This window comes from Acanthisitta chloris, unplaced genomic scaffold (assembly GCF_000695815.1).
Source record: "Acanthisitta chloris isolate BGI_N310 unplaced genomic scaffold, ASM69581v1 scaffold37588, whole genome shotgun sequence".
In the NCBI taxonomy this organism is placed as follows: domain Eukaryota; kingdom Metazoa; phylum Chordata; class Aves; order Passeriformes; family Acanthisittidae; genus Acanthisitta; species Acanthisitta chloris.
The window spans coordinates 1-11,314 of NW_008687114.1; the positions used below are offsets into that span (position 1 = coordinate 1).

An 11,314-nucleotide genomic window follows, 5' to 3' on the forward strand; every position below is an offset into this window, starting at 1 on the left:
CCCCTCCCTCTCCCCAGGCTCACCCCCAGCCCTACCATAAGCTCCAGCTCCAACCCTCACCAAAAGTAGCAGCAGGAAGGAGAATCTTTATACAGTTTTTTATAATGAAAGTATGACTCTAATTATTTACAACACATAGGAAAGCCAAGGTTTGTCCAGGAGAGCCATCCTGGGGGCAGCACGGACACTCATCCCCTTCCCAAAATGGGATCTGTTGTTCCAAAACTGCTCAGTACCTTGGCCCAGGGCTCAGGACCATCCCAGGGTCACTGCTCTGCACAGCAGTTCTCTCTGCACCAGCCCATGGGGCAGGTAATGTCCATACACAGTCCAACCACTCATTCCTGGGTTCCCACGTGGAGGTGGGAGCTGCTGCCCCTTGGAAAACCACCTTGGAAGCTGCTGGTTGTGGGTGGAGTCAAGAGGATGAGGGAAGAGATGGGAAGAACCTCAGGAGGAGGAATTCTGTCCGAGTGCTGAGTGGGACTGAGTCCATGGGTGACTGGAAAGACGTACCAGAGCTACAGTGCCAAGTCCACCTGGGGCAAGATGGACCTATCCAACACCCTGAGCATCCCCTGCCCCACAGCTGGCTGGGATGAGAAGTCTTGGGGTTAGTAAAACCACATTCCAAAGGAAATCCAAGTGCTGAGTTATGGGAGAGGCTTGCAGTAAAAAAAAAAAAATAAAAAAAATAATCAGAGTTGATACTCAAGTGTTCCACAACTCCTGGAGGTTCTTTGCCTCTGGTGAGAGTCCAAAGTGGAAGGTGGATCACTGTTAGCTCTGTAGGACTGTGACCAGGCTGACAATGCAAACCCCAGGAGCAGAGTGGAGTCTGGCACTGACTCTGTCCTTCAAGTTATCTTGACCAAGAGGATTCCTTGGTTCCTCCTTACAACACTTCTCCCTTGCACAAGGGACTATCCCTGCCAAGCTGCTATTTCATCCAACATTCCTTTTTAATTGCCAAATACACTGCTGAAATAAGGATTTTCAAAAACAATGGAGCCCTTCCAGGGGGAAAATTGCCTTCTGCAAATGTAAAAACATCACATCTTGGCCAAGTTCAGTCTGGAATATACATGCAATTATTGCTAGAGTGGAGGAGGGGGAAAAATAAACACAGATGAATGAAACCTCTTCTGCAGCTTTTATGGTGCCATCCAGAATGGCATCTGTTGCTTAGCTCTTTGTTGGGAGGAAGGGTACTGGTACCCCAAACTCCAGCCCTGTGGAAAGGTACTTGCGTTTTTGTGGCCACCGTGTTCTTCCTCTTCATCTGATGAATCTCCTGCATAAGCCACTAGGCCAAATCCCTTCTCTGCTGTCTTCATCTTCTTGGCTTGATGATCTAAGAGGGGGGGAAACAAAACAACCCACCCCCAGCCCCCCAAGAAGGAAAAATAACCACAACAACAACAAAAAGATAAAATGCCCCAAAAATGAGTTAATAATAATAATAATTAAATAATAAAAAAAAGATGTTAATTGCAAATGGTTAGTTGGACACCATTTTGAGGTCACAAGGCCAATGGTCATCCAAGGTCGAAGGGCACAGGGAACAGCAGCAGCACCAGCCATGTGATCCATCAGAACCATGGAAGAGAGCAGAGAAACAAGAAAGAAAACACACAGAAAAGGTCAAGTTAGCAAATGGCTCTCAGGGATGGTAAATTCACCCTTAAAGAGATCAATTTGACAAGAAAAGTAGGGATTTGGGTCAAAAGGAAGCTAACAAGAGAGCAAAATCTCTGGGAGCAAGACTGCAGAGAAACTAAGGTTAAACAGACTATGGGATGTACTTGCAGAGCTGAGAGCACTGAACTACACAGAGAGGCAATGATTCTATGCCTGACCAAGTTCAGACACTGCTGAGGGACAGCCCTGAGACAGGATGAGATCTGACAGTGCTGGTGGTGCTGGCAGATGTAGTTCCTGGGTGTAAATCCACACCTGAACACAACTCCTACTGATACTCCTCAGGGCCTGAGCTCAACTCCCAGGGACACTCCTCAGGGCCTGAGCTCAATTCCCAGGGACACTCCTCAGGGCCTGAGCTCAATTCCCAGGGACACTCCTCAGTGTCCCTGAGGCAGCTGCTCACACACAAAGCCACGTGGAATCCGTGTCACAGACCAATCCTACCACATTCTGGTGGGTCAAAACCTCCTGTGTTTAGTCCCTCACTCAGTTACTCTCCCCTCACTCTTACAGATACTTAGCAAAGCTCTGAGCAGCCTCCTGTGTGCATAATCACAGCAAATATCAGTAATTTTAGGGCAGTGCAATGTCACCGGCCTTGCACTTCCACAATGACGTATAAAGAACAGCCAAAACCAAAAGTCACCAGTTTAAACACATGTCAAACCCAGCAGCAACTCATTTGGGAGAGGAAATTGGACTTCCAAGGGTATTTGAGTCATTGCACTCACCATGGTTGCCTGGTAAAGACCCCACACCTTTTCTTTCTTCCGAGTCTGATTTCATCCCAGTGACAGGAAAAGCTGGTGGAGGCATCAACTGCCTGTTTAAAGCAAAGCAAACCCTTATTTCTGCCTTTTTCAACCAAGCAAAGAGTCAAAGGTAACAGAAATCAGATTCCTGACTCAGCCCAGGACCTGAGTTAAGCTCTTAACTCCCTGACTCAACCAGACCTGCTGGCATGGAGTGAGTGTATCCTTGGGTCAGAGTGACTGAAGGTCCTACCTGAGTTCTGGAAGGCCTTCAGTGTCCTCCCCCAACACTCAAATGGGACAGGAAAGGATGGGATGGACTGTTAGAGGGGGGAGGAATTGGCTAGATGGCCACGTCCAAGTGGAAACCAGTAACAACTGGTATCCCTGAGGGTCTGTGCTGGGACCAGCACTACTCAGTGGGACTGAGGGTCCTTTGGGAGGGCTGGAGATGACACTGGGCTGAGTGGGACAGTGTAGAGGGAAGGGATGGCACCCAGAGGCTGGAAGAACAGGCCCAGGTGAGCCTCAAAACACCAAAAACCCAGAAGCCTCAGAAACCCTCAAACACAAAACTCCAAAGCCCCAAACCTACCAAAACCCCTCAAACCTACCAAAAATCCCAAACACAAAAACGCATTAAAAAAACCAAACAACCCAAATCACAAAAAAACCCCAAGGCCCTCAAAAAAACCCCCAGACCCTCAAAACCCCTAAACCCCTAAAAACCTGTAAAACACCAAAAACCTCAACCTCCCAACCCACCAAAAAAACCCCAAATCCCCCCAAAACCTACCACTCCCCAAACCACAACCACCCCTCGAGTCACAGACTCCCACTGAAACAAGCTACCATGAAAGCAGCTCCCCTTGCTCCCCTGAGAATCCCTGACCCCTCCAGACTCTCCCCAATCCCACTCACCTGTCCCTCTCCCTCTCCTTTCCCGAGGGACCGGCTGCCTTCGGCCCTGCCCCCTGCGCGCCGCCCGGCCCGGAGAAGCCTGTACCTAAATTAGTCATATGAATGGGTCCATGCTATGAGCAGAAAAACACACGGCATTAGCACATCTCCCACTACACCAGCGGCCTCAGCTCCTTACTGACACTGCCAGGAATCCCAACCTTCCACAGCACATTGCCAACTAGCAGAAGAAATGGCTATTCACTGGGAAAAAATGCTTTGCCCCTAAGGGTGCTGAGGGTAGAGTGGGAGCAAAGAGGTCTGAGCAGCACTAAGAGAGACATCTCAGCACCTACTCCACCTTTGCAGGGCACTAAAGGTTAACTGCTGTGTTCAAGGATCACCTACACCTCCCTCAGTCAGCTCATTCCTCAGTCAGCTAAAATTAGCTCTAACACCCAGGCAGTTCCTCATTGCCTCTAGGCCAAGCTTTACTGAAGGTTCTGCCTGGGACAGAAACATTTTCAGACACTCCCTTTTCTCTGTCTTAAAAATCATCTGCTTAACATTTGCTAGCTAAAAAAGAAATAGAAATCAGCTTTGAAAACTAAGTTTCTTGACATCCTCTCAAGTGTAACCTGCAAGAAACGGAAATGGGAGAATCTGGATGTTATCACCATGTTTTCCTCCCACCCCTCAAAGAAAAGAGTCATTAAACCCCCAATAAATCCCCAGATAATGTCTCTTTAAGCTAAGCAGCTCCACACGGTTGTGATCTCTTTGACCTGAATGCACTGATGTCTTCGGGAAAGGCTGAGAGGGGTGGAAAGCAGCTGGAATGAATCAAGTCACAGCTGGAGCTCAGTGCATCCACTCAAAGACAACCAAGTGTGATCCCTGTGCTTGGGAGCAACTCCTGCCCTCTGCCACAGGCCCTGGCCAACTGCTGCCAACTGCACTGTGCTAACAACCATCTCTGTCCAACCCAGTTGTGGGGAAATGAGGTAAAATTGCTGATTTTATTCCACCTGGTATCCCAGCAGTCCTGACTCTCTCTCATCTGGGAGCTCCTCGGTGAAGCGTCGCTTTTGGCCCTGGGGATGGGCTTGGACCTGTGGCTGTGTACCAGTGGGCAGAGTGGTTTTGACTGGGGCAGCAGGAAGGAAAGGAGCACTCAGAGGACTCTGCCAGGCACAAGGTGGAGACAAAACACAAGAAGAGTTGATACTGTGAGTATCAATCGATGAGTATTGACTTAATCAGACACAGGAGCAGAACACTAGTTGTTCTTTGCAGGCTGTAAGAGAAGCTGAATCAAAAATCACAGCTTAAAGATCAGAGTCACTGAGATTGGAAAAGACCTTTGAGGTCATCAAGTCCAACCTATGACCCAACACCACCTTGTCTACTAGACCATGGTTATTCTTCTCAGAAATGAGTCACCAACCCCTCTGCAAAAGCCTTTTAAGTCCACAGGGGCTATGAAAAATACAGTATGGAGCAGCCACATAACTACTTAGCTGCTCTGAGAAGGAAAAAGCAGCAAAGAAACACCCCAGAAAACATCCTAAAGAAGAACCTTGCACCTGGAACTACTGGAGTATTTCCTTGCTGGCAAAATAAAATAAAAAAAAGAGCTGATGAGGTTGCCAGTGTGGCAGTTACCTGTCCAGTGCTGGCTGGAGGTTGGACCTGAGGTATTGGATACTGGGTGGGAACAGGTGGAACTGCTGCAGGAAGTGTGGGCAGGACTCCAGGGGCCAAGGGCACTGCAGGTGGGACTATGCCTGGGACTGCATAGGGTGGCTGAACAGGCTGCTGAGGAGGAGGAACCACAGGATAGCCAGACTGGTACCCATTGGAAGGGTAATAGGAAGGCTGGGAAGGGACACTGTTGATTGTGGCAGGTTGGGTGAAGCCTGAGGGGAGAGAGAGAGAGAGGGGAAAAGGGTTATCTTAGTGCTGTTAGTCACAGAAATACCCAATTTAATGCCAAAAGTAAAAGAACTCCTAATGTCCATTATTGCTGCCATTTACCTGCCAAGGGAACTGCAGTGGTTATCTGGTTCACAAATCTTGAGTATTCTGCATGAACCTGCAAGGAATGGTCAGAGATTAGACCAAAAAAACATCTATTTACTGTACTAACCTTTATGTAATCCCCACAAATCCATGAGGGAACATTGATGGTAGAACACATTATGCACAAGCCCAGCAATAACCCACACATCAAAGCCCCAGTGAACATTCCCTAATGCTGCTGGACTCTGAGGCTGCTTGGGGTAAAACACAGGATAATCTTTCAGAGGAAAAGAGAGTGGCAAATTAATTATCACAGTGGAGACAAAACACACTAAAAATACTGTGGAGAACTAGCAGAAGGAACTCTAAAAGCTTCCCCATATTATTCAAGAGAGACTTTGTAGCCCACACTCAATTATCAGTGTGAACAGAAAGAATCTCAGAGGACTTTGCTCTATTTGCATCCATAGAAAAAAAGACGAGAAATTAATTTTCTCTGTGTACACAAGAGATTCTTTTTTTTTTTGCCTCACCAATCACTTTCTCTTTCCTAAAGAGACAGTGCAGTTCTGGATATATAAAGCTGGAGCAAGGAGGGAAAAGCAGGATTTCTTTATATTTGCACAGTCAATCCCTGCCCTCAGCCCCAGCTCTGCTCAGGAAGCATTTGCAGTTTTTTCCCTTTGAATTCCACCACAACAGCTCCATCCTGAGAAATGTTTATCCACCGTGTAAGAATCAGACAGCACTAGTGGAAGGAAAACCCCAGGAGCAAGTCAGACAGTTCTGCTGTGAGCATGAAAGACTCCTTAGCCAGACACACAGCACAGCTACAACAGGCTCTGAAATCTCGTTGGAAGAGCTACTCACAGTTTGCAAGAGGTTCTCACACAGCTTTTTAGCAGCTGCCAAACCTTCTGGCTTTGGGTGGCTGAAAACATAAAGACAAAAAAAATATTGCCTAAGTACAAATTTGGGAGCTTCTTTCATCATCAACCTGCTGCCGGGCAGCTCTGCAGGAGTTCAGGACAGTTGTGAACACAACAGAGCAGGAATTTTCTACGTGGAAACTCAAGCTGCTCTAAATGCTGCAAGAATCGAGCTCAGAGCAGTGACTGGAGTTAGTCAGTGCAGGCTGTGCTCTTCCCTCAAAGCTCCACATCACAATCCAAGCCCCAGAGCACAGCTGGGCTGTGTTCCCAATGGTTGGATAGCACTTTGTTATTGGGAAGGAATTCCTCCCTGTGAGGTGCTGAGGCACTGGCACAGGTTGCCCAGAGCAGCTGTGGCTGCTCCATCCCTGGGAGTGCTCCAGGCCAGGTTGGATGAGGCTTGGAGCAACCTGGGCTGGTGGGAGGTGTCCTTGACCCACAGTAGGGGGTGGAGTAATGATCTTTTAAGGCCCCTCCCAACCCAAACTACTCCATGACTGTCTGATTATACCCCATCACCAGATGGTTGACATCTTTATCCTTTTAGAGACACTAAATTACTCAGGTCCCAAAACTATTTCATTGGCATTAAGTGAGTCAGAATTAAGAGTTTGCCACACTGATTAAACCTTAAGCCACATCGATGATGAGCCACTGGGATTATTTATGTCCTTTAAGAACTGTTTCCTACCTGATGTAGATGTACATGGGCTCAAAAGCTTCTCTGCCTGATGCTGGTTCTATGCACCCTGAGCCTTTCCCTCGAAGAAAAACTTTGGCACCTGTTTCAATCTGGATGTGCTGCAAGTAGGAACAACCAGGTCCTTCCACCTTCTCCTTCACGTTAAAGGTAGGAACAGCATGTTCCAGCCCCACAAATAATTTGTCCTGGACATAATGCATCTGTAAAGGAACAGGAAAAGCTTATCCTTCCACTCTAAGGATGAGGATGTTCCTTTCCATGAGGGCACAAAGCTTATTCCTCCAGATAGAGGAAGAACTGAGTGTCTGATGGCACAGTGAGCCCTTTGCTTTGCTGGAAGCAGGACTGGTCTCTCCATCCCTTTGCTTTTAGGAGGTCACTGTCAGCCAAGTCTCACTCTTCAGACTCAGTCTCATTAGTCCTCCAGTTCCCACAGCACACAGGGGGGTGATTTTTTTTGAGATGTGTTCGTGCTTTGCTTGGTTTATTTACAAATAGCACATGACATGGACTTGGCACCAGGTAAATCTTGTAACCAGTGACATTCATGAAGTTCTCAGCAAGGAGTTACTCACCCCTGACTGGAATGGAGGTTTTTGGCCAACAGCTGGAGACATCTGGGTGATGGGAGCTGGCTGGTGGTACACAGTGACCGTAGCTCCATTGAAGGTGGGACTGGAGCCTGTGGCTGCTTTAACCACTCCATTAGTGATTATCTCTTTGATTCTGTTAACAGCTCCTGGGAGACAGAACATGACATTCATTCTTGTTTCAGCCCTTTCAGCCTCTCACATTAACCACACTGGGACATGACTGGGCTAACTCTCCATGTTCTGTGACAGAAGCACAGGCATCACTGGGGCCAAAGATTAGCATCTTGGAATGGGATCAGAGAGGATGGCAACAAGCCATCCCCAGGGAACAGCTGGAGCTGTGTCGGGGGGTTTGGGTTGGATATCAGGACAAGGTTCTTCCCCCAGAGGTGTTTGGGCACTGGGACAGGGTTAGGTTGGGTATCAGGACAAGGTTCTTCTCTCAGAGGGAGTTTGGGCACTGGAACAGCTCCCCAAGGCAGTGATCACAGCCCCAAACCTGACAGAGCTCAAGGAGTGTTCAGCCAATGCAAGAGTTGGACTGGTGATCCCTGTGAGTCCCTTTCAGCTCAGATACTCTATAAAGATTTAGGGTTCCTTCTCCTCTCCCACCCAGACAAAGCTTAGGCTAATGCTTTAAGACCAATGTAGCTCCTGCACCTGGGGAGGAATAACCTTTATCTCCAAGAAGGAGAGAAAAGCAGAATGTTTTGTACTCACTGTCCACCAGTTCCCGTGTCTGTCCCTGGACATGGAGGTACAGAGGACGATCTCTGCAGAGATATCAAATACTCCATTAAACCCACAGACAACACACAGTAATGACTCAATCTCATTCCATTGCAGTCATCAGGTACAGAAAGGTTTCCTAAAGACCTGAAATGCTCTTCAGGTAAGGGAATACAAACTCACTGAACATCCCAGTGCTCAGGCAGCAAAACTCTGCACTGGGAAATGATTCAGGAGTGATTTGTGTTGTCTAATTAATGTCATTCCACTGAACCTTTCCCCTGCTTGTCATTGTGAAAGGTGAGAAATGTGTCTTTGGGAAGTTGCAATGTTCAGTGCAAGCTCAGCACAGTCTGACTTGCCACAGTGGTTGGTTTGAGTAGAATTCCACCCTATCAATATCAGGCAGGTCCCAAAATGATCCTAATGGCAAATATAATGTGTCATATAGATTCCACTACTCATGGAAAACAAGGCAAACAAGCCAAAGCCTCTTACCAGAGCCTCTCAAGGAGAAAAAAAGAACAAAACCCCGAGAAAGAAATACACACCCAGGTCCCACTTTGGCTTTCTCTTCTGCAGTCATGAACCTTCCTCGAGTGGACACAGCTGCTCCGCTCAGGCGACTTATCTGCAAGCAATGTCAACCTCAGTGACACATTGACCAACAACACACACAAAACACCACAGTTTAAGCTCTGTTTTGTACAAGAAGACCAGATAATTCTACCATTAATCCATTAATAAAGTGGTAAGAGATTGAATCTTTATCTCCTCGTACAACTGTTCATTGAGCAAACCAATAAACCACTTAACAGTGTCTTTAGAGAACACAATGAGGTTTTGTAAGAAGAAACAGTCGCTTAATATAGTTGAATCCAAGTTCTTTTCACCTTACAAGACAACCTGAACTTCTGAGTTAATCTTACAGGTACAAATGCCATGACGTTACTTAAACCTCAGAGCCCCAGATGTGCTGCCAAGGCCACCAAAGCCCACATAGGGCTGTGACTTACCTCGTCCTGGGTTTGCCCTCTGGTCAGCAGGTTCCTGCACGTCAGGGGAACATCATTGATCTCCACCTCTGCCACCACGAGGTCATCTTTGCTTTTACTGGCAGCTGGACCTTTCCCAAGAGCCTGCAGCTTCAACGACAAGTGTTGCACAAGAGCAGTGGTTGGAAAGCAGGAGTGATGCAAGATACAAACTGATCCCAGGGCTCTAGAGGTGAATGTCCTTCTCATTCAGCCCCTTCCACAACCTCCTCACAGAATCACAGACTATTCAGACTTGGAAGGGACCTACAAGGACCAAGTCCAACTCTTGGCCCTGCACAGAACATTCTTATTTGTCCTTTCCAGTTGCTGAACACAAAAGCTCTTGAAAACATTAGCAGAAAGCACATTGTATCACCTGTTTAACCTACCTCTTCCCAGTCCTGAGAACTGGGGGTGTTCAGCCTGTGGAAAAGGCTCTGGGGAGACATTAGAGCCCTTTCCAGTGCCTAAAGAGGCTCCAAGAGACCTGGAGAAGGACTTGGGACAAGGGATAGAGGGACAGGACACAAGGGGGAATGGAAGGGGCAACACTAGATGGGATATTGGGGAGAAATTCCTTCCTGTGAGGGTGCTGAGGCACTGGCACAGGGTGCCCAGAGAGGATGTGGCTGCTCTATCCCTGGGAGTGTTCCAGGCCAGGCTGGATGGGGCTTGGAGAGACATTAGATTCCAGTGCCTAAAGAGGCTCCAAGAGACCTGGAGAAGGACTTGGGACAAGGGATAGAGGGACAGGACACAAGGGGGAATGGAAGGGGCAACACTAGATGGGATATTGGGGAGAAATTCCTTCCTGTGAGGGTGCTGAGGCACTGGCACAGGGTGCCCAGAGAGGATGTGGCTGCTCTATCCCTGGGAGTGTTCCAGGCCAGGCTGGATGGGGCTTGGAGCAACCTGGGCTGGTGGAAGGTATCCCTGCCCATGGAACTGGATGATCTTTAAGGTCCTTCCAACCCAAACCAGTCTGGGATTCTATGAGACTTGAAACACCTTCTAAACTTGGCTCTAACAGGGTAAGAGCAAGACAAGAATGTTACTGAAACAGGAAAACAGACAGCAAGTTTCACTTGCTTCAGAACAGAAAAGCTCAGCTGGAAGGACACATAGTGACCATCCAAGTGAGGCCTGAGCACCTCAGGGCCAACCACAGCTCAGGGCAGGGCTGAGGAGAAGCTGAATGAGTTGTTTAGGACTTGGACACATTTCCTACTTGTTTTGCTGTGAAAATAACTTGTTCTCACATTTTAAAGTGGCTCTTTTAAACAGGACCTGTTCCATGAGCTCTGGTTCCTACAAAACACATCAGGATAAAGGTTATCATCTCCCTACAGGTGGGTGTGGTGAAGCCTGAGCTCACAGCTCTACCACAGCTTTCTGCTGCTCCCAAAACCACTTCCAAAGTGATTTCCATCAGTTTTGCTACCTGGAAAACACTTCAGAATGAGATTCTATCATCTCCCTACAGGTGAGTGTGGTGAAGTCTCACAGAGAAGTCACCTCACAGCTCTGCTCCTGTTTTTTGTTACTCTTAAAGTCATTTAAAAAGTGATTTCCAACTGCTTATTGTTACCTGGAAAACACTTCAGAATAAGAGTTTACCATCTCCCTACAGGTGACTGTGGTAAAGCCTCACAGAGGAGTCACCTCACAGCTCTGCCACTGGTTTTTGCTACTCAAAACCCACTTATAAAGTCATTTCCAACTGCTTTTGTTACCTCCTATTTAATCCCAGAATGGCTCAGCTTGGAAGGGACCACAGTGTGTGACCCGCTCCGACTTCCCCACTCAACTCTTCATCGCTTCCCAGTTCGGTGAGATAAAATAAACCTCTCTCTGACATCTCCCCTCGCCCTCACCTTATCGGCCGTGCTAGGCGCAGGCTTGAGCTTCCCTTTAGCCATCAACATGGCGTTAATCTTCGCCG

The 11,314-nt window shown here is 47.8% G+C and overlaps 1 protein-coding gene across 1 annotated transcript; it reads right to left on the reverse strand.

The window, feature by feature from the left end:
* Window positions 1-1,143: 1,143 nt before the first annotated feature.
* On the reverse strand, window positions 1,144-11,309 carry KIAA0907 (KIAA0907 ortholog; the record flags this gene model as incomplete). The annotated part of the gene is made up of 13 exons (XM_009080474.1): window positions 1,144-1,354; window positions 2,436-2,527; window positions 3,378-3,490; window positions 4,385-4,540; window positions 5,022-5,275; window positions 5,394-5,451; window positions 6,249-6,309; window positions 7,002-7,213; window positions 7,589-7,752; window positions 8,327-8,379; window positions 8,887-8,966; window positions 9,352-9,480; window positions 11,247-11,309. Coding segments are annotated over 13 exons (1,635 nt in total), but the record flags the coding sequence as incomplete, so codon positions are not given.
* Window positions 11,310-11,314: the final 5 nt, after the last annotated feature.